Source organism: Loxodonta africana, chromosome 15 (assembly GCF_030014295.1).
Source record: "Loxodonta africana isolate mLoxAfr1 chromosome 15, mLoxAfr1.hap2, whole genome shotgun sequence".
In the NCBI taxonomy this organism is placed as follows: Eukaryota; Metazoa; Chordata; class Mammalia; order Proboscidea; family Elephantidae; genus Loxodonta; species Loxodonta africana.
The window spans coordinates 28,765,456-28,789,169 of NC_087356.1; the positions used below are offsets into that span (position 1 = coordinate 28,765,456).

The 23,714-nt window shown below is 42.4% G+C and overlaps 1 protein-coding gene across 2 annotated transcripts; it reads right to left on the reverse strand.

Moving 5' to 3' along the window:
• Positions 1–1,770: 1,770 nt before the first annotated feature.
• On the reverse strand, positions 1,771–23,557 carry TPRKB (TP53RK binding protein). Of its 2 annotated transcripts, none has more exons than XM_064268735.1 (5): positions 14,598–14,773; positions 13,867–14,029; positions 12,800–12,922; positions 11,082–11,258; positions 1,771–10,135 (listed from the first exon to the last, which is right to left on the reverse strand). In XM_064268735.1, exons 2-5 carry the CDS (start codon positions 14,005–14,007, stop codon positions 10,049–10,051), a joined length of 528 nt encoding a protein of 175 aa, XP_064124805.1. In that variant the 5' UTR covers positions 14,008–14,029; positions 14,598–14,773; the 3' UTR covers positions 1,771–10,048. The 2 variants fall into 2 exon arrangements, with proteins under 2 accessions (XP_064124805.1, XP_064124804.1); XM_064268734.1 differs by lacking the exon at positions 14,598–14,773 and adding an exon at positions 14,850–23,557 and having other exon boundaries at positions 1,772–10,135.
• Between the last annotated feature and the right edge of the window lie 157 nt (positions 23,558–23,714).

Sequence of the window (23,714 nt, forward strand, 5' to 3'; positions counted from 1 at the left end):
GTTTGCTTGATATACTTTTTTCCATCCTTTGAGTTTTAGTTTGTTTGTGTCTCTAAGTCTAAGGTGTGTCTCTTGTAGGCAGCATACAGATGGATCGTGTTTCTTTATCCAGTCTGTGACTCTCTGTCTCTTTATTGGTGCATTTAGTCCATTTACATTCAGGGTAATTATAGATAAATAAGTTTTTAGAGCTGTCATTTTGATGCCTTTTTATGTGTGTTGTTGACAATTTCATTTTTCCACATACTTTTTTGTGCTGAGGCGTTTTTCTTAGTAAATTGTGAGATCCTCATTTTCATAGTGCTTGACTTTATGTTAGTTGAGTCGTTACGTTTTTCTTGGTTTTTATCTTGAGTTATAGAGTTGTTATACCTTTTTGTGGTTACCTTATTATTTACCCCTATTTTTCTAAGTAAAAACCTAACTTGTATTGTTCTATATCGCCTTGTATCACTCTCCATATGGCAGTTCAATGCCTCCTGTATTTAGTTCCTCTTTTTGATTATTGTGATCTTTTACCTATTGACTTCCATGATTCCCTGCTATGTGTATTTATTTTTTTAATTAATCTTAATTTGTTGGTTTTTGTGATTTCCCTATTTGAGTTGATATCAGGACGTTCTGTTTTGTGACCTTGTGTTGTGCTGATATCTGATATTATTGGTTCTCTGACCAAACAATATCCTTTAGTATTTCTTGTAGCTTTGGTTTGGTTTTTGCAAATTCTCTAAACTTGTGTTTGTCTGTAAATATCTTAATTTCGCCTTCATATTTCAGAGAGAGTTTTGCTGGATATATGATCCTTGGCTGGCAGTTTTTCTCCTTCAGTGTTCTGTATATGTCATCCCATTCCCTTCTTGCCTGCATGGTTTCAGCTGAGTAGTCAGAACATATTCTTATTGATTCTCCCTTGAAGGAAACCTTTCTTTTCTCCCTGGCTGCTTTTAAAATTTTCTGTTTATCTTTGGTTTTGGTGAGTTTGATGATAATGTGTCTTGGTGTTTTTCTTTTTGTATCAATCTTAAATGGGGTTCGATGAGCATCTTGGATAGATATCCTTTCGTCTTTCATGATGTCAGGGAAGTTTTCTGTCAGGAGTTCTTCAACTATTTTCTCTGTGTTTTCTGTCCCCCCTCCCTGTTCTGGGACTCCAATCACCCGCAGGTTATCCTTCTTGATAGAGTCCCACATAATTCTTAGGGTTTCTTCATTTTTTTTAATTCTTTTATCTGATTTTTTTTCAGCTATGTTGGTGTTGATTCCCTGGTCCTCCAGATGTCCCAGTCTGCATTCTAATTGCTCGAGTCTGCTCCTCTGACTTCCTAGTGCGTTGTCTAATTCTGTAATTTTATTGTTAATCTTTTGGATTTCTACATGTTGTCTCTCTATGGATTCTTGCAACTTATTAATTTTTCCAGTATGTTCTTGAATAATCCTTTTGAGTTCTTCAACAGTTTTATCAGTGTGTTCCTTGGCTTTTTCTGCAGTTATCCTAATTTCATTTGTGATATCATTAAGCATTCTGCAAATTAGTTTTTTATATTCTGTATCTGATAATTCCAAGATTGTATCTTCATTTGGGAAAGATTTTGATTCTTTCGTTTGGGGGGTTGGAGAAGCTGTCATGGTCTGCTTCTTTAAGTGGTTTGATATGGATTGTTGTCTCCGAGCCATCACTGGGAAACTAGTTTTTCCAGAACATCCGCTAAAAAAAGATGCAGTCAGATCCCTATCAGAGTTCTCCCTCTGGCTCAGGCTATTCAGATGTTAATGAAGCCGCCTGGGGAGGGTGGGGGAGGGAACAGAGAGATAGGAGAGTAGCACCTCAGAATATAGCCAGAGTTGCTTGTCTTGCTTGGAATGACTATTATATCTGAGATTCCCGCGGGGCGCGTCGCCTATGTGTGCTGGCTGTGTGGAGATTGCCCCCGGGGGGTCTGGCCCGCTGGAGTCACGGTCAGATCCTCCGCTTCCAGCCCCACGCCCAGCGTCAAGGCTCCCCTACTGGGACGGTGCACTCTCGACTCCAAAATCAGTCGCTGCCTCCCGGGGACTTCTCGTCCCTCCAGCCACGTGGTCGTGCCGCCTCCGAGAACCAGTTAGGCCTCCTCCCGGGGTTACTTCAGATGGGTGGAGCAGGTCCCCGTGTTTGTGCCGTGACTGAGTGTTCCGGCTGGGACGCTGTTCTCCCCGCTCCAATACCAGTCGCTGCCTCCCAGGGACTTCTCCTACCGGCTGCGTTCCACGCCGCCCGCGCGACCCGGCTGGTCCCCTTCCCGGGGTTAGTTCAGGGGGGTGGAGCAACTCTCCGTGTTTATGCCATACCTGTGTCCAGTCCAAATCCCTGCGGGACGATTCCCCAGCTCGGACGCTGCTCTTTCTGCTCCAAGACCAGTCACTGCCTCCCGGGGACTTCTCCTACTGGCTGCGTCCCACGCCGCCCGTGGAACTGGCTGGTCCCCCTCCCGGGGTAAGTTCAGGGGGGTGGAGCCGCTCTCTGTGCTTGTGCCGTACCTGACTGGTACGCTGGCTCCAGGCTCTGGAAACAATCGCTGCTTCCCCATATTAGTTCGTTCTCCGTCTCTAAATCTTTGTTTGTTGTTCAGGGTTCGTAGATTGTTATGTATGTGATCGATTCACTTGTTTTTCCGTGTCTTTGTTGTAAGAGGGATCCGAGGTAGCGTCTGCCTAGTCCGCCATCTTGGCTCCGCCCCCTAGATCACTTTTATATGGCCTCTCACCATGGTCTTATAACTCCCACCCAATCACCAGGCAAATGAGGTCTATGGAACACTAGCAAAGGGTTTGGTCAGTCTTGCCATCTCACTAGGCTTAAAATGAGCCATCCCAAAGGTGGGAAGGAGAGGATCTCACCACCACCAAGGAAGAAGAGCCAAGAGCAGAGCACAGCCTTTGGACCCAGGATCCCTGCACAGAATCTCCTGGAACAAAAAGACCAAAAGAGAGAGAGAGAGCTATAACACTGAAGACAACGAGAAGTGGGAACACAAACAGCAGCAGCAAAGGACAGCAGGAGACGGCGCATTGGGCTTCCTGGCCCACAGAGCTAGAGTTGAGTGCCCTTGGGCAGGAAGCTTGCTTGTGGAGTAGGGTGCCTCCAGGCACTTAGTGGAGCTAGGCTTGCCAACCCATGGAGCTAGAGCTGAGCACCTTCAGGCCGAGGCTTACTGGCAGAGTAGGATGCCTCCAGGCACTTATTGACAAAACTAAAAGAGCTTTGTAACACTCGCCAGAGTAGGGCAGAGGCCAAGGGGGCGGAGAGGCAAACCTGTGGGCACTGCTGAGAAGAGGCTGTCCTGATGGAAGAACTGTATCCTGAGTGTTTCTATATCTGAATTGTAACCTATAACTTCCCTAATAAACCCAATAATCGTCACTACTGTCTGTGAGTTCTGTGTGGCCATTACAATGAATTATCAAACCCAGCAGAGAAGTAGACAGTGCCGTGGGAGGGACAGTTGGTGTCAGAATTGTTAAAGATGGCAGAGAGAGGAGGCATGTCTGACCTCTGCCTCGTACAAATCAGCCTTGGGCTGTTAATCTTGATTCTCCTTCCCCCTTGTGAGGTTAGAGGAGGTCAGGCATCAACCCCATGTCATTATAAAAGTCCTTTAAAACTGGGTTTTATTAATCTTGGAGAACCAAGAAAATTTCAATTAGGACCTTCTGACCCCATGTCTGGAAACCCTGGTGGGGTAGTGATTAAAAGTTCAGCTGCTAACCAAAAGGTTGGCAGTTCACATCCACGAGGCACTCCTTGGAAACCCTATAGGGCAGTTATACTCTGTCCTATAGGGTCACTATGAGTTGGAATCAACTTAATACCTGCGAGTTTTTTGTTTGTTTTTAATGTATATTTATATGCTGCACTGGTTTTGTCTCTCTCAAGAACCCAGCCTAAGACAGGGCCTTATCACTCCATCACCCTCCACTTTTTAGTGCTCAGTGTCACCGGATCATCTTTTAATAGACCACATCATACTCAGCAGTCCCCTTCTTTTTTATAATGCTTAGCTCTGCATTTTTCTCTTAGAAATATGCTCTTGAATTATGTTGCTTCATATTGGTTTTTTCAACACTTATTGACTTAATGAGTATTTATTAAACATATAATGTGCCAGGCTCTACTCTAGGTGCTGATCCAATAATAAGTAAGCCAAGATTTACATGAGAATTCACTTGGAACGCAGATCTTTGCAGATTCCCTCTCTTACAATGAGCACCAAGCTGGAAAACTGTGACTCCCAATCCACTCTTCACAAGATCTTTTCTCCTTTATTCCTAGTCCATTACATGATCTAGTTCCCCAGCCAATCTCATGCCTTCCTGCTGTTTACCTTTGTCCATGCTGTTCCCTCTCCTCTTTTCTTCTTTCCCCACAATTTCTCCTTTCTTGCCAAGTGCTTTTGCCTGTGCCAAGACTGAAGACTTGTCTTGCTTTTATTATTCCCTAAGACTGAGCTCTTCTGCTAGACTCAACCCCAGCCACGGACATCTAACAGTCTACTTACCCATTGCTGACCATCTGTCCTCAGGCAAATACTGCCCTAACTCCCCAACACTGTTCTTTGCCCTACTCTGAGCCACCCATTGCTCACTGCCAGACTGAAACTTTCCTGCCATATCCCTGGAGTGGGTCTGTGTTTTGATGCTCAGCTCTCCATCGTATCCATCCTATTGCCAGTGGTCAGGCCATACTTGGCAAATCCCAGTATGTGACTAATGCTCTGTTCTCTCTTCGAGATCCAACTCAGTGCTCCATTAACACTTCTGACCACTCCCAGCCAGGTCAATCTTCTATCTGTTCCCTCCTTTGAACCTGAGTAGCTTTTGCACTTCTTATTAAATACGTGTGTTATTGCTGTTACTTGTATCACAATTAGCTGTTAACTTGTTAGTTATTTACACTAAAAAATAGGCGTGAACAATAACAAACGCTCTGGAAGGGACCTAGTTACAGTAGATAGTTTACTGTATTTTGGAATCACTGTAATTCCAAGAGCTGTAGGATTTGAGAGGAGCTTATATTTTTTTTTATCAATGAAGTCCCATGTTTGCTCTGTGAAGAACATTCTTTGATTGGACCTTTGGGCAGCACAAAGCCCAGTCCAGAAATGGGCCAATGAGATGGAAGGTAGAAAACCAAGTGGTAATACATTCTGGAAGTCTCATGAAGAAGAGAAAAATCAATTCAAGTTCATTCAACTCAGGTTCCTAGAAAGACTATCATCTCCCCTGATCTCTAATCAGGGCTCACAATAACCTAGCTTCAGATAAGTGCTCTGACAGCCCCTAGGAACTCATAATTTAAGGAGATAGGTGGATGAAGCAGAAATAATGGTGAACCATTTTAAGAGGAAAGAAAGTCAATAAATAAGTCATCTTTGGTAAGATGTTCAGAAATCCTAGGACAATTGTTGCAGCTCTATAGAAAACAAATGGTCTCTAACCTTTAACAAATTCTCTGAGAAAGGGAGAGGATATTAGGTCCCAACACTCAAATTGGGATAATTCAAGTAGATTTTATAAATATAATCAAAGGGACTGATGATGAAGGTGTGGGTGGGTATAAGGGAACAATAGATGGTATAGGACCAGGAGTGTTACTGTCCATAGGCCTGAAGTGAGGTGGAAGGGAGAGGATACAGGAACCTAATTGAGTGGAGCAGGCTGCCCTGAGTGGAGGTCTAGGGACACAGCCAGTCCAGGGGATCTTGCACAGAAGGGACCAAGGGAATAAATACTCTGGCCTCACTCTTCTCCTCCCTCCAGTCTCCAGCTAGGTCTCCCTCCACTGGCCAAATCCAAGTGGAAGCCAAGGGCCAAGGGGGTCCGTTGCTGTGGCGCATGGACGGAGAACAAGGTGGGAAAGATTGGAGAGTGATCTGGAGGGGAAGACAGAAGATACCTGGCACAAGGGTTATGAAACACTCAAGAACAGGTACCTCAGATGAATAAAAAACTTTGCTTATTCTGAGACCAACCAACCTAGAAGGTTATGCTTTACTCTACATTGTGATCAGTGAGCGCAGAGTGCCATTGAAGCCTGCAAAACAAAGCCAAGAGCAGGGATGCGGCTGCAACTCCAGCAGAGGTCCCAGCAGCAAAAAAGCTGATTTGGGGGTTTGCAGACAAAGGTAAGAGTCCCTGGGTGGCACAAACAGTTAAGCCCTAGTCTACTAACTGGAACATTGGTGGTTTGAACCCACCCAGAGGTGCCAAGGGAGAAATGCCTGGTAACGTCCTTCTGAAAAGTCAGAACTTTGAAAACCCTACGGAATGGTTCTAGTCCACACACATAGGGTCAACATGAGTTGGAATCTAGTTGACGGTAACTGGTTTGATTTGGTCTTGGTTGCAAAGAAGTAGCTGCAGAATTCTGTCATCAAGAGGTAGAATAGAATGAAGAAGGCCACAGGAGGCCTGAAATAGAGCCTGTGAGCCACTGGGCTACAACCTAAAATGAAGGCTCAGGGCTGATGAGCAGGTCCTGTGGTTCTGTGGAATGTGTGGGATGGGGGAGTGGGGTGAGAGGGTGGGAGTGTTAAAGCCATTTACATCGTAGTTACTCCCCTACCTTATCCCAGCACACCAGAGACTACTGGCTTTTTGTTTTAATCTGAACTTGACTAATGAACCAAATACATGTAATCTACCCAACTGCATTCCTTTCTCTTCCAGGAGACTGCTTTTGTGAGTGGAGAGACACGGGGGAGCATTTTGATCCTAGAACTACCTGGTTAATATAACCAACACCGTGTGTTCCCAAACTGTCTCAAAACTACTCTTTCTAAAAGCCTGGTAGAGCTAATGTTAACTTTTCCCTGGAAATGACATTACTTTTCTTTTTCCTCTTGACCCAAAGACTCAAAAGGAGTTAAAAACATCATAGTTACAAAAATTAAACCTTTAAAAAGCCTCTTCTTAACATATAAACTGAAACATGAGTTCAACTTCACCAGTAGTCCAATCTCTCAAATTGGCAAAAATATCATAAAGACATCGCTGGCAAGACTGCTGTGAGATAGGCATGTGTATACACTGCTCTTGGGGGTGCAAAATGACACCTTTCAAGAGTTCATACCCTCTTCCTCCAATAATCTCACTATGGGGAAACTAGCTTAAGGAAATGGAAACGTGCAAAGATTTATTTGCAAAATTGTAAAAGTGAGAAATTGAAAGCAACATAAAAGTATGAAAATAGGTTACTTATGTGCTATGTTACATATGGATTGCAAGGATGTCTTTTTGAGGGTGACGGCACAGGAACAGGCAGTGTGGTGAAGTCACTGAGAACACAGGATCTGGAGTCACTCTGATCTGAGTTTTAACCTTGACCACAGCACTTACTCTGACCTCTTGGGCACCATCACTCTCTAAACTTGAGGGAAAATGACAACCCATACTATGGAGAGATGTGAGGGAACCCATCCTGGCCAAGTGACCAAACTTAACATCACCAGTAACTGGACCAACTGGCATTAATTATGTGCCTCCCAATGAGACATAATGGGAAGGACACAAAATCATCCATTTGCTCTTCTTGCCAAAAATATTTAAACTGACTGTAATCATAAACAAACCCAGATTGTGGGAAATTCTGAAAGACATCTGGTGTACTCTTCAAAAAATGTCATTAAAAATAATATTGTTCTAGATTAAAAGAGACTAAGTGACAACACAATGCATAACCCTTGACTGAATCTTGGATGGGGAGGTCGGGGCGGGAGGGTAGCACAGAGGTCATTTGGGGGGGAGATTTGAATATGGATGCATATTGGATAACTGTATCAATATTAAATTATTGGGCATAATAATAGTACTGTGGTTATTTATATAGGCAGGGTCCTTGTTCTTAGGGGAGACACGCCAAAGTAAGGTGAAGTGTCATGGTATCTTCAACTTTCAAATAGTTCAGCTAAAAAAAAAAAAAAGTGTGTGTGTAGAACGACATAGATATAGACAGACAGGAGGAGAGAATGAGAGCAAACCAATGGAGCCACATAAAAACAAATGGGGAATTCATGTGAAGGGGACATGAGTACTCACTGCAGTACTTTCAATTGATAAGTACATTTGAAATTTTTTGAAATAAAACATTGAGACTAAATATGTTTCCTCACTTGTAAAATCTCTTATGGTTGTTGTTGTTAGATGTGGTTGAGTCGGTTCCAACTCATAACGACCCTATGTACAACAGAACAAAATACTGCCTGGTCCTGCGCCGTTCTCACCATCATTGCTATGTTTGAGCCCACTGTTACACCCACTGTGTCGATTCATATTGTCAATAGTCTTCCTCTTTTTCGCTGACCCTCTACCTCACCAATCATGACTGGTCCCTCCTGACAACACGCCCAAAGTACGTGAGACGAAGTCTTGCCAGCCTTGCTTCTAAGGAGCATTCTGGCTGTACTTCTTCCAAGACAAATTCGTTCTTTCTTCTGGCAGTCCATGGTATATTCAATATTCTTCGCAAACACCGTAATTTCAAAGGCATCAATTCTTCTTCGGTCTTCCTTATTCACTGTCCAGCTCTCACATGCAGGTTAGGCAACTGAAAACACCATGGCTTGGGTCAGGTGCATCTTAGTCCTCAAAGCAACATCTTCGCTTTTTAACACTTTAAAGAGGACTTTTGTAGCAGATTTGCCCAATGCAGTACGTCGTTTGATTTCTTGGCTTCTACTTCCATGGGTGTCGATTGTGGACCCAAGTAAAACAAAGTCCTTGACAATCTTTTCTGTTTATCATGATGTTGCTTATTAGTCCACTTAGGGTTGTAGTGAGGACGAAACAAGATATGCATCTAAAGTGCTTAGCACAGTGCCTGGAGTATTGTAAGCACTCAGGAAATGTTAACTATGTACTTTATTATTTATGATCATGATGGAAAACATTAGTTTGTTACCAAAGGGTTCTACTTCTCCACTTTCCAGCATCCCCTTTTGAAGTTGGCGTAATCATGTGACTTGCTTTGGCTGATGAAACATGAGGTAAGTGACGCCTGTCACTTCCAGGAAGTTTTAAAAGTGACCGTGTGGTTCATCCAGCTGTGCAGTGATAGCAGCACACACCTTGAGATGATGCTTCCAGCGGACTGGGCTCCTGAGCCACCACAATGTCCTCCTGCTGATTCACGCTCAACATGCAGAGTGAGCAAGACATACATTCTTGTGCCAAGCCATATAGCGTCAGGGGCTGTTTGTAACTGCAGTCGAACCTAACCCAGAGTCCACACACTTTGGCCCACAGGTCATATCCTGCCTGCCACTTGTTTCTAAAAATAAAATTTTACTGGAACACAGTCATGCTCATCATTTATGCATCGTCCATGGCTGCTCTTGCACTACCATGGCAGAGTTGAGCAGCTGCAACAGAGACTGTATGGCTCACACAGCCAAAAATATTCAGAGTTTGCTGACCTCTGACCCAGCCTATTCTGACTGACCCAATCAAAATATAAGATAAAGTGAGAAAGAAAAATGTCAGACCATGTATAAGTATGATTCCATACTAGCTGTATGACCTTGGGCAAGTTACTTAAATATTTCAGTAATGTTTTAGTTACTTCATGTGGAAAATGGGGATGATAACAGTATCTACCTTATTAGGTTGTTATAAGAATTAAATGAATTCTTGTACATAAGAGACTCAGAACCAGGATCAGACAAATACCAGGGGATGAGACAGCTAATGGAAGAGTAGCCACATGTAAGGGCAAGGATATGAGCTGATGGAAATAAAATCACTAAATCAAGAACCTCATATAAGTATTCAATAAAGGCCTGCAATTATTATTCCAGTTATATAAAAATAAAATATATTTGAATGGATACAGAATAACAGTAAAAGTAGTTTTTCTTTTAAAATATTAAAAGAGGGAAGACTAGGGTTTTTTTTTTTTTTCCTTCTTTATACCATTCTATGTTTTTAAATTTTTCTACAATGAACATATATTAATGTTATGAGGAAGGAAAACCAAATTTTTTTTTTAAATGCTCAAAATTTTGGTATTTCTAACAGTTCATAAAACATCTTTTGTTGACATTCTACAAATGATACCATCTAATAATGTCCCAATACTTTCTTCTTGGGAAGATAGCTTATATATCTGTAAAAAAAAAAAAAAAAAAGACAAATTATGACATAGTGATATATTTGTGCACTATTAATTTTCATTATACAAAAATATAAGGGATGGGAGGATAGAGTTGGAAGCTGGCAAAAATGTCATGAAAGGAGAGACTGGAAGGGCTGACTCATTAGGGAGAGAGCAAGTGGGTGTACAGAGTAAGGTGTATATAAACTTATATGTGACAGTTCGACTTGATTTGTAAACGTTCACTTGAAGCTCAATAAAAGTTAATAAAAAAAACTAACTTTTAATGTTTCTATCCATAATAAAATAATTTTAAATTAAAAAAATAATAATAAGCTAAATTATTTATAATTCAGTTATTAGGTTAATGGTATGAAAATTACAAATGTGATTACAATATGCAAATTAGATGGCAGTTCATCGCTTAGGTAAAAAACCCTCTCTAAATTGCAGTTATGGTAATAACTGAGCACAGCATCAAATCTGTACCAACTAAAAAAAAAACACATCTAGACATTAACTTCATACTAAATTTACCTATTTTACATTTTAAATGCACTACGTAAGCTTTGGCTGCTAACTAAAAGGTAGGCAGTTTGAATCCACCAGCCGCTCCTCAGAAACCCTATACGACAGTTCTACCATGTCCTATAGGGTCACTATGAGTCGGAAACTACTTGTGAGCAACGGGTTTGTTTTTGGATCTAAGCTTGATATGTAAAGTCATCCACTTTCTTAAAGTGAAGAATGCTTTTGTAAACTAGTTTTCTAGTTATATTTTACATAAACCTGCACCTTCCAGTACTTTGCATCTGTAATTATTTTTCAGATAATTTTTTGTTGTTGTTAACATTAACCTTTTTTAAAGTTCAAAAAACAGGAGCCTTGGTGATCAATGAACAAACAGCATCAACATTATTTCTCATCTATCACTTCCTAAAAGCATGGCTTTACAAACCTTTCTGACTTCTGTAATATTTGTTATCTCAGGAAGACTTTCCAGAGAAACCTGATGACCTTCTACTTGAGATATTAGGTGTTCTTGATTTATTTGTTCTTCTCCCTCTTCAATGTAAACCATTAGAATTGACGTGTCATTTGCTGAGATGCCAAATTTTTTCAAAGCCTCTGAAATCTAGGGGGGAAAAAAAAGAAAACAAGATAACACCTCAGTATTTCCCCTATCTGAAACCTCTCTCCCATCTGCCCTCTTCTCTTCAGCCCCAAGCTCCTTCTCTGGTCAGGTTCTTCTTTTTTTTCACAGCTAACAGCACTCTGCCTACAATCTATTTCCAACATCTACTTGTTTCTGAGGGACTCCCTGCTTAAAAGCTGTGCCAGCAGACATCTCAGCATGGCACTGGAACACACCTCCCTCTGGCCCCAGGTGACTCTTCAGCCACGCACTTCTACCTTCCAGCCAGACCAGACCGTCACGTGGGGTCCCCTCACACTTCAGACTATTTCTGCCTGTGCTAACACTTTGTCCTCTGCCTCTGGCTTGGCTGGTGAACTCATCCTTCAAGGTGCAGTTCCAGTGTCACTCCCCACTGCCCCTCCTTCCTACAGAATGAATTGTTCCTTTCCACCGCTCCCATTAAATCATTTATCCTAGTGCATTTTAACTTCCATCTTGCATGTCAGCCTCTCCTCGAGAACAGTTGTTTCTTCTACTTCAGAACTGTAACTGGCACAGGGACACATGCAACAAATGTTTGTTGAATACTTTCTTGAATTATTTAAATGATCTCAAAGAAGCTGTCATTATCTGGTAAATTTTACTCCAGGTGCTTGGGAATTCTACTATTAAGCTAACTGCATCTTATAAACTTTCCAATCTTCTGTATTTTAAATCATGATGTAACAGGTTTGTAACTTTTCTCTTGATATTAGTACTATGTTATTAATAGTAGCGGTAATGTTAATACCTCCTCAGGAAAATTTCTGTCATCTTTTCATGTGCCATGTGTGGAATGCCTTTAGCTCATTAACCTTTATTGTGAAGCTTTACTATCAGTATCTCAAATCGCAAACTTCTGCTCCGCACTAGCTGTGTGAGCGAGCATGTTAAGGGCTATTCTAGGCACCGCGCAGGTTTCCAGTGCGTGGAAAAGACATGAGTTCTACCCTCAAGGGGTTTACAGGGAGAACGAGAGATGTGCGTAACACCAAAGTCCACGCCTAATGCTTTATCGTTTAGACATCTGACAGTTTCTTAAGCAAAAACCCTGAGGGCTCTTCCTGAGCCTACGTAGTTATAAGGACAAAACTATCCTCCTGTAATTTCGCTAAGCTATTGTTTATTTGGAAACCCTGAGGGCATAATGGTTAAGTGCTACAGCTGCTAACCAAAGGGCTGGCAGTTCGATTCCACCAGGTGCTCCTTGGAAACTCTATGGGGCAGTTCTACACTGTCCTAGGGTCGCTATGAATCAGAATAGGCTCAAAAGCAACGGGTTTGGTGTTTTGGTTTGTTTATTCATATGTAAAATGACTCCAAAGCTTCTTTGTCTAGTAAGAGGGTGAGCTGAGCCTAGACACTCTGTCCAAGCTCTCTTTGCTATTATTTTGATTTATTACTAACAGCAGGTTTACAAGAATTTAGCCTCCAACCCAACACTGAGTAAAACTATGTTGTTTTCACAGTAGAAGAAAAGTAAGTAAATTCCACATTACGTTGTTATTTGGGGAAAGGTTGAAAATAATTTCAGTAGATAAAGTTCTTGTCTTCATTTTTCCCAGTTTGTAGAGGTGAACTGCTTTGTTTGCTGCTACAAGTATCTGAAATGGATCAACAATCTACCAAGAGAAAAACACAAAATTAGAGAACCTGGATCATTCTGAAGACGGAAGCCCTGCCACATGATAATGCCAGTGTCAGGCTGTTTTACTTCTTTGCAGTTCCTATGAATTATATTCCCAAAATTACTATCTGAAGGGCCTACAGATTCAGGAAATCGCAGAATTTTAAAGTTACGAGGAACTTACATGAATAATTAAAAAAAAAAAAAAAAAGCTTAAAATAACATTTATTGAGAGCAATACTATAGGTAAGACCATATTCTAAACATTTTACTTGTATTATTGTCTTTAATCCTCAAAACTACCCTACTAAATTGATATTACTCACGTGTAAGAGAAAACCAAGGTACAGAACATCTAGGTTTGAATCCCAGCTCTGCCACTTGCTACCTAGGGAACTTGGGTAAGTTCCTTAGCGGTTTATCTGTTAGATGTAGGTGATAACAGTACTTACTTCATAGAATTATTGTAAAGATTAACTGATTTATTATATGTAAGCACCTAAAACAATGCGAGGAATGTTGTAAACACTACATAAAGGTTGGCTATGACTTGCTCTATGAGCCACAAAAAGTGGCAGAGCTGCGATTAAGTCCTGGTAATGTGATTCCACAGTGTCTGCTCGTAACCACTACATCTTGCCTCCTTCACAGAGATTTTGTAGTTCAGGACTCTCATTCCACAGATGAGAAGATGGAGACTTGGGCATTAGCCACTATGTCAGTGCCAGAATCACCACTTTTCATATCTCCATTGGCAGGTCCTGACCCTTTTGCCTTTATTCACTGTTAAACTCAAGGTTGGCCAAATCTGACTTCACGGCTTTGACAAGAACTTTTTATCTGAAGATGACAGAATTTTAGGTTAACCTATAACATCAAGAAATATTAACATATTATTAAATGCCTCATACGGCTCACTCACTGTCACTTTGTACTTACCATCGTAGGATTTATTAATGAGCCACTGATGGTGCCTTCCATGGCCTTTTTTCTCAAGTCACCAGCATTTTTTACATCTTTAAATAAGAGAAGGGTCACCCTGCATTCCGGAAATAGGTCCAGCTGATGTGTTAACTGCATTTCATAGATAAGCAGGATTTTACTGCAAAAATCAGAAAGACTCATAGATTTCTTTTGTTTAAAAATTAACATTACAACTCGTTTCATTAACAAACAAATATCCTTGCTAACATTTAAGTAAATTAATTCTGACAAGAAAAGTACAGAACTATTACACTAGAAAACTCTGTCGCAAAACCGCATTCAGCATTCTCATGAGATGCTGTCCTTCTAACCCTGCTCACTGAGTTCTTTATCATTCTTGGGAAAAGAGCCAAGGGAGCTGGCTGGTGCCCTGGTTGTAGGGATGAAGCTGGTTATGGTGCCTGTTTAGGGGCAGATTCCCTAAGAGGCATCCAGAAACAGAATACCAGGAATTTTTTGGACCACAGGTCACTTGTGGTATTAATGAAACCTCACTCCATCTTAAGCCTTTAGCTTTCTGACCTCACCATTTTATTTATACTTTTGTAGGATCTGGACGTAAATATTAAGAAAATAAACGTAAAGAGGGTATCGCACTTGACCCAAAGGTACTCATTTTACACCTGGGAATTAGAGAGGATACAATTATTAAATTATCCTTATACGATCTTCTTCTTAGCCCTTACCACAACTTCAATGAACCGTGATCTTAGCAGTTGCAGGTTCTTACTCGACTATAAATTAGTGGAGGGACCCCGTCTACCATTTCCTCAGGGCCTGGCCTCATCAGGAGCTCCCTAAACACTGGCTAAGGGACCCACAGGTGTCCCCAAAACACACGGGTACAGCTGTCCGGGGCCGGGCTCCACCTCTACCCCTTCCTCACCCTCCGCTCTCCCCTCGCGCCCCCGACCCGCTAGCGCCCGGGGTAGACTCACCAACCCCGGTCCGGTCCGACTCGGAAGATCTCCCCCTCGGAAACAAAACCCTCCACTTCCGGGAGCTCGGCCGCACCTGCGTCCAATCCCCGCCGTCCCCGAGCCGTTTCCGGCTGCGCCGGCTCCAGGTCGCTGGCGTTTTCTGGAGCCCGGCGGGAGGAACTTCCGACCTTGGTCCCGCCAGCCCCTCCCGTGACCCGCTAGCGTGAGTCGCGTCAGCGGACGCAGAGAGCAGGGCTCGGTCTGTCACCCTGCGAGGGAGGCGAGAAGAATCCGTGGCCCAGAAGCTGAGGCCTGGGTTTGATTTCCCAGCTTTGTCCCTAACTCTTGGGCCTTGGAAGAGATGTCCGCGGTCTCTTCCTGTGCAAAGACGAACCCTGACGTCAACGAGCTCTACGTCCCTTTCCGCCGCTCGAGCACAGTGCTTTTTGGGGCAGGCGGGACTCACTCTGCTGCTGCTTCTCGGAGCCGTCATTTGGGGAGGATCTCCTGGAGCAGCTCGCGCTCGGTGATTGGCTTCGGATACTTAGGACGGTGACAGTACCAACATCTTCCTTCATCTAGCAGGCTCGTAAATCAGACATGTCAAACCTGAGTGTGTCTGCTTCCTAGAGAAGAGAAAATCCCCAATACAGAGGATTATTTTCGCCGTCCTTTATGCTGGAAAATCTTAATCCATGAAAAGTGGATTTAATCTTTGCTGACAACCAAACCATATAAGGCGCCTACTTTAAAAACGTGTGATCAAAGATTAGATGTGGATGGTAGGTTTTTAAAGACCAGTCTTGTTGGATGTTCCTCAGAAGAAGTCCAAAACAGGTCTCAGTAGGGCCTTCAAGGAGGTCGGTGCTATGGCTCCGACCTTCCTTTCTCACACCTTACCCAAGCCTAGTGTATTACTAGTTTGTCTCCAGACAGCACTGATGGTTCATGGCCCTTGTCTTTTGCTGCTGCTAGTCTTTAGAATGCTACCTTCACCAATCAGGGCTTGTCAAGACCCTAGCTATTCAAGGACCAGTTTACTAGATAAATGGTCACCTCCATCAGGGAGCTTTCCCTAATTCCATGCCTACATGTTTCTTTAATGGTATTTGTCCCCTTCTTGTATTATAGTTATTATTTTTACATCTCCTATGCCAAGTGATGACTGTGTCTTTCTCGTCTGTGTATCTTCTCAAGTGCTTTAGGCCTTACGGACAAGTACTTAATACATACTTGCTGAATGAAGAGCGGTGCACATAAATGCCCATGTTTCATCCTTAACCTTGTCCTTCTACATGTTCTGTGCTGTGATTTCATCCTCTCACATCACTTCAGCTTCAGAGGTTGGCAGTTTGAACCCATCTAGCAGGACAGTGTAAGAAGTCTGGTGATCTTCTTCTGTAAAGATTGCAGCCAAGAAAACCATATGAACCATATGAAGCAGGTCCACTTTGTAACACACGGGGTCGCCATGAGTCAGAACTGACTTGACAGCAATTGGTTTTTTTTTGGTGGCCATCTTCATTCCAAAATTTATTAAAATAATTTATACAGCAAAAAGTTTAAAGGATGCCAATTGGCTTTTATGCCATTAAAGTATACCTTCTAAATTAACTTTAGTATCTTACTGAAATACACCAATTGCCAAACCTTCATGAACTTAAAACCAGGGCTCAAATTAGTTATACGTGGGTTCTCACTAAATTTAAACAGGGTACCACCTGTAATCTTAGGGAAATTATTGAATATAAAATACGGAACAAATAAATACGCTTCATCTTAACCATTGAAACTATTGCCTTGCCTAAATTTCCCATAATCTTAGCCCCCATTGCCCTAAAATACCAACAGAGGGTATGGACACCGATACAATGAGTAATAAAGTAACACTGAGACTTTGACACTTACAAATTGACTTGACAAAATGGGACTCCACAAACTCGTGGTTAAGCATTTGGCTGCTGTCTTAGTCATCTAGCGCTGCTACAACAGATATACCACAAGTGGATGGCTTTAACAAACAAGTTTATTCTCTTACGTGCAGTGGGCTAGAAGTGCAAATTCAGGGCATGAGCTTCAGGGGAAGGCTTTCTCTCTCTGTCAGCTCTGGAGGAAAGTCCTTGTCAGTCTTCCCTGGACTAGGAGCTTCTCCGCGCAGGAACCCCAGGGTTCGAAGGACGTGCTCTGTTCTCGGTGCTTCTTTCTTGGTGGTATGAGGTCCCCCCTCCACCCAACTCTCAGCCTGCTTCCCTTTCCTTTTATCTCTTGTAAGATAAAAGGTGGTGCAGGCCACTCCCCAGGGAAACTACATTGGATCAGGGAAATGACCAGAGCAAGGGTGTTACATCCCACCCTAATCCTCTTTAACCGCAGGCAGAGATTATGATTTATAACACACAGGAAAATCACAGAATGGAGGACACCACACAATACTGGGAATTATGGCCTTACCAAGTTGACACATATTTTGGGGGAACGCAATTCAATCCATGACACCTGCTAACCAAAAGGTAGGCAGTTTGAACCCACCAGCTACTTCTTGGAAACCCTACGGGGCAGTTCTACTCTGTCGATAGGGTTGCTATAGGGCCACTATGAGTCGGAATCAACTCAACGGCAATGGGTTTTAATAAAAGTTAAAACAGGGCCTTCGAGGATTAAAACTTACAAGACCTAATTAGTGAAAAGGAGGATTACCCCCACTACTGCCCCATTTAACAGCCCAATTTTGTCTATTCTCAAGCCTGGAAGGGATAACTGGCACGTCACACTAGACTACTGAAGCCTTGATGCTCTGGCCCCATCCATTAAAGCCCCATACCCAATATTATTAAAATGACTGCCTCCATCCCATTAGCAATTAATAAATATTTTACTAGTATAGATTTGGCTAATATGTTCTATTTAGCACCTATTCTAACAGGCTCTCAGCCACAGCTTGCTTTCACCTCTAAAGGGACATACACTTTTAACAGGCTACCCATGGGTTATCTCAGCAGCCTTGCCAACAAACACCATCTTTGCAGCCAAGATCATAACTTCATCCATCTTTCTCCAGGAACACAGGTTCAATTACAGTAATGATATCTGCCCTGGAGATTTGTTTCACACACTAAGGACACCAAGTCCAACATCTTTTCGGTTTTTTTGTCCTGAAGGCAACACATTCCTCACTCACAAGTTTTACTTAATCTCACTGATGCTGCTATTTACAACGCAGCTCACCTTGAATGAGGCCCCTCCAATAAAAGGCTCTAGAATCTATCTAAATTGAAATCAGCTGATACTCTGGTTAGCACCCGCAGACTCCTTCATTGCAGAGCTTTAGGAACCTCCTCTCATGCCCCCTGGTTCTCTGGACCACATATGTTGGTCACAAGTTGCCCATGGGCTTCTAATGTAAGAAATTGCCCTTCTCGGCTCTGTGCCATGCACCATTAGAGTGACAATTGCTGACTGCATGCTGGGCTTCTTGGAAATAGAGGTTCTCACAGACCCTGAGCTTGGGACCCACCTGCCCATTATATCTTACATCCCAGAAACAGCACCCCACAATCTCGGCATGCCTACCCAGTCCTCCTCGATATGGGATGGAGCCAAACCTGGGCTCTCTGCATATTCCACCTACAGGAGGTGGTGGCCTCCCTTATCCTCAGTCCCTTGCCAGATACCATGGTGCTGGAAGAGGCCACCCCTCGCCCAGGTGCATCGGCTACCTGAGAAGTCGCTTGGGATTAACTGAGTGTAGGGCAATGGGAGTTACTAGACTGTACAGATGGCACTGCCCTCATCACAAGTTATGAAGCTCAGCAGGATATTGCTGCTTTCCATTTACCCATCAGGATACTCCTGATAAAGAATGGGACCAAGGGCTGCACAACTGGCTGAACTTCAGGCAGTTACCTTAGCACTGGATGGCCTGGCTGACATATGGCCCATCTGCATATTTTTTTTTTTTTTTACAAACTCTTGGGCCACAGCCCAGGAACTGCCCCATTCAAGGCAAAGAATTCTGGGAATCTCTTACCTCACAGCCAAAATATAAACAAGGTCATACATATCTCTACATATGCTAAGGCCACAATACAAAGCTGTACCTTCAGAGTTCCAGACATTATCGATAATAAACAAGGCATACATTTCACTTCTCAAAATATACAGTGAAAAAGGCTCTTGAAAAAAAGGCATTCAATGGAACTTTCATCTCCCTGACTGGTCCCAGGCAGTCAATTTACTTGAGAGACATAATGGTCTCTTCAAACAACTATTTAAATTATAAAATAACAAATAAATCCCTAAATGGGTTTCCCTCTTGCCCCAAGCCTTAATTTCTCTTAAGGCCCCTTGGCTGACTCATAACTCATACCAACTTTAGGAAAAAACCTTCCCATCACCCTTTCCTATATTTAAACGGGATGTGGCTTGCCTTTATTATGTGTAAAACCTTACTATACATGTCATTTAGCCAGTAAAAACCTTATGAATAGCAGAACACTGTCTGATATAGTGCCAGCAGATGAGCCCCTCAGATTGGAAGGCACTCAAAATGTGACTGGGGAAGAGCTGCCTCCTCAAAGTAGAGTCAGCCTGAATGACGTGGATGGATTCAAGCTTTCAAGGACCTTCATTTGCTGATATGGCACGACTCAAAATGAGAAGAAACAGCTGCAAACATCCATTAATAATCCAAACCTGGAATGTATGAAGTATGAATCTAGGACAGTTGGAAACCATCAAAAATGAAATGGAACACATAAAAGTTAATATCCTATGCATTCGTGAACTGAAATGGACTGGTATTGGTCCCTTTGAATTGGACAATCATATGGTCTACTATCCCAGGAATGACAACTTGAAAAGGAATGGTGTTGCATTCTTCATCAAAAAGAACATTTCAAGATCTATCCTGAAGTACAAGACTGTTAGTGATAGGATAATATCCATATGCCTACAAGGAAGACCAGTTAATATGACTATTATTCAAATTTATGCACCAAACACTAAGACCAAAGATGAAGAAACTGAAGATTTTTACCAACATCTGCAGTCTGAAATTGATCAAATATGCAATCAGGATGCACTGATAATTACTGGTGATTGGAATGCAAAAGCTGGAAACAAAAAAGAAGGAACAGTAGTTGGAAAATATGCCCTTGGTGACAGAAACGATGCTGGAGATCACGATTGAATTTTTCAAGACCAATGACTTCTTCATTCCAAATACCTTTTTTCACCAACATAAACGGTGACTATACACGTGGACCTCACCAGATGGAATACACAGGAATCGAATCGACTACATCTGTAGAAAGAGACAATGGAAAAGCTCAATATTATCAGTCAGAACAAGACTAGGGGCCAACTTTGGATCAGACCATCAATTACTCCTATGCAAGTTCAAGGCGAAATTAAAGAAAATTAGAACAAGTCCACGAGAGCCAAAGTACGAACCTTGAGTATATCCCACCTGAATTTAGAGACCATCTCGAGAATGGATTTAATGCATTGAACTCTGACTGAAAACCAGACAAGTTATGGACTGAACTCTAATGACTGAAAACCAGACGAGTTATGGACTGACATCAGGGACATCATACATGAAGAAACCAAGAGGTCATTAAAAAGACAGGAGAAAAAGAAAAGACCTAAATGGATGTCAGAAGAAACTCTGAAACTTGCTCTTGAACATCTAGTAGCGAAAGCAAAAGGAAAAAATGATGAAGTAAAAGAGCTGAACAGAAGATTTCAAAGGGTGGCTTGAGAAGACAAAGTATTTTGATGACATGTGCAAAGACCTGGAGATAGAAAATCAAAAAGGAAGAACAGCATTTCTCAAGCTGAAAGAACTGAAGAAAAAATTCAAGCCTCACATCCCAATACTGAAGGATTCTATGGGGAATATATTAAACAACACAGGAAGCATCAAAAGAATATGGAAGGAATACACAGTCACTATACCAAAAAGAACTGGTCAATGTTCTACCATGTCAGGAGGTAACATATGATCAGGAACCGATGGTACTAAAGGGAAGAGGTCCAAGCTGCACTGAAGGCATTGGCAAAAAACGAGGCTCCAGGAATTGACAGAATACCAACTGAGATGTTTCAACAAACGGATGCAGCGCTGGAAGTGCTCACTTGTCTATGCCAAGAAATTTGGAAGACAGCTACCTGGCCAACCAACTGAAGAGATCCACATTTATGCCTATTCCCAAGAAAGGTGATCCAACTGAATGTAGAAATTATTGAACAATATCATTAAGGTCATATGCAAGCAAAACTTTGCTGAAGATCATTCAAAAGCAGCTGTAGCAGTATACCAACAGGGAACTGCCAAAAATTCAAGCCAGATCTAGAAAAGGACATGAAATCAAGGATATCATTTGCTGATGTCAGATGGATCCTGGCTGAAAGCAGAGAATACCAGAAAGATGTTTACCTGTGTTTTATTGACTATGCTAAGGCATTCGACTGTATGGATCATAACAAATTATGGTTAACACTGCGGAGAATGGGAATTCCAGAACACTTAATCATGCTCATGAGGAATCTGTACATGGATCAAGAGGCAGCCATTCGAACAGAACAAGGGGATACTGTATGGTTTAAAGTCAGGAAAGGTGTGCATCAGGGTTGTATCCTTTTACCATACCTATTCAATCTGTATGCTGAACAAATAATCCAATAAACTGGACTATATGAAAAAGAATGGGGCATTAGGGTTGGAGGAAGACTCATTAACAACCTGCATTATGTAGATGACACAACCTTGCTTGCTTAAGGTGAAGAGGACTTGAAGCACTTACTAATGAAGATCAAAGACCACAGCCTTCAGTATGGATTACACCTCAACACAAAGAAAACAAAAATCCTCACAACTGGGCCAATAAGCAACGTCATGATAAACAGAGAGGAGACTGAGGTTGTCAAGGATTTCATTTTACTTGGATTCACAATCAACACCCATGGAAGCGGCAGCTGAGAAATCAAAAGACACATTGCATTGGGTACATCTGCTGCAAAAAAAAATCTCTTTAAAGTGTTTAAAAGCAAGGATGTCACCTTGAGAACTAAGATGCGCCTTACCCAAGCTATGGTGTTTTCAGTCGCCTCATATGCATGCAAAAGTTGGACAGTGAATAAGGAAGGCTGAAAAAGAAGTGACACTTTTGAATTGTGGTGTTGGAGAAGAATATTGAATATACCATGGACTGCCAAAAGAATGAACAAATCTGTCTTGAAAGAAGTACAACAAGAATACTCCTTAGAAGCAAAGATGGCAACATTACATCTCACTTACTTTGGACATGTTGTCAGGAGGGGTCAGTCCCTGGAGAAGGACATAATGCTTGGTGGAGGGTCAGCAAAAAAGAGGAAGACCCTCAATGAGGTGGACTGACACAGTGGTTGCAACAATGGGTTCAAGCATAGCAACAATTGTGGGGATGGTGCAGGACCAGGCACTGTTTCATTCTGTTGTGCACAGGGTTGCTACAAGTTGGAACCAACTTGATGGCACCTCACATATATGTCATTGTGTAACGTCGAGTGGATTCCAACTCAGAGCAACCCTATGGGACAAAGGAGAACTGCCCCCATAGGGTTCCCTAGGCTGTAATTTTTACAGTAGCAGATCCCTAGGTCTTTTGTCCCTAGGTAAGCTTGATATAGATTAGGAAACCCTATGTGGCAGTTCTACTTTGTCCTATAAGGTCACTATGAGTCGGAACCCATTCAACAGCACACAACAATCTTTACAAGAGCAGATTGCCAGGTCTTTTCTCTCATGGAGCCACTGGGTAGGTTCAAACTGCTGACCTTTTGGTTAGCTAAGGCTTTACGGATTATTGATCCTTCCCCCATCCCACGAGGGCTGGAGCCCAAATCAAGAGCACACACTTTCTTGGGACCTGATAACTACTGATTGCCCTACAGGCCCATCACCAACCTAATGGACAACTGAGGCAAAGGCCCACAGTTACTGGCTAAACTTGGGGTGGAGGGGGGAGAGAGGCTGCCTACAGCCTAGTGCTGAAACTCTAATCTCAGCTACAGCTATCTTAATTGGAAATCAGTCTAAAACCTTATTAACTACATGAGCCACATCAATTCAAATGGCTATCCACCTGAGGATACTCCAGTCCCACACCCTCAGACCACATCACCCTCTGCACTGGTGAGGACTTCACCCGGACACTGAGACCGTTGCCCCAAGGCTGCCCACAGACTGCCTCTCCTAAGGTACTGACAAACGCACATGGGATATCCTGGATATTATGGATTCCCCGTCGAGCTTGCTGTTTGCTCAGCCCATGCCCCTGGTATACTTCCGACTGCCAAAACATACACCCTAGAAATCTTGTAGAGATTACTATCTGTGCCATTCTAAAAATTAATAGTGACTATTACTTTCCTAGGAGGCAGCTGTCTCATATTGGCCATCCTTCAACCTATTGAGGACTTCCCACTACCCAAGTGCTTTCTCCTAATTTCCCCGCTCCAACTTTCCACTGTGGCCTCTCACCCTTCGTCTGCAACCCTGATCACAACTACCCATCCCCTGAGTTATAAATAAATACCACTAACCTTTGTGACACAAGAAACACACCAAGATGTTATTACCATAAAAAATAAACTCATACTTTAACATACTTTACAACTCCACCAAAATAGTTAGAGACCCCAGAAGCTTCAGATTTGTTTTCTTGGCTAGGAAAAAAAAAAAAAAAAACCACCAAGATACTGTTAGAGACCCCAGAAGCTTCAGATTTATTTTCTTGGCTACAGGGAGAGATAATTGCCGTTGAGTCAACTCCATCTCATGATGTCATGCTCACAATTACTGGCACGTTCCAGTCCATCATTGCGGCTACTGTGCCAACT

Bases quoted from the DNA above. Each gene is read 5' to 3' on its own strand.
- TPRKB (XM_064268735.1), bottom strand. From the start codon at position 14,007: ATGCAGTTAACACATCAGCTGGACCTATTTCCGGAATGCAGGGTGACC. The intron at 12,923-13,866 runs GTAAGTACAAAG...TTCTCTTGGTAG, and splicing joins CATTAATAAATCCTACGATG to ATTGTTGATCCATTTCAGAT. The intron at 11,259-12,799 runs GTAATGTGGAAT...TTTCCCCCCTAG, and splicing joins ACCTTTCCCCAAATAACAAC to ATTTCAGAGGCTTTGAAAAA.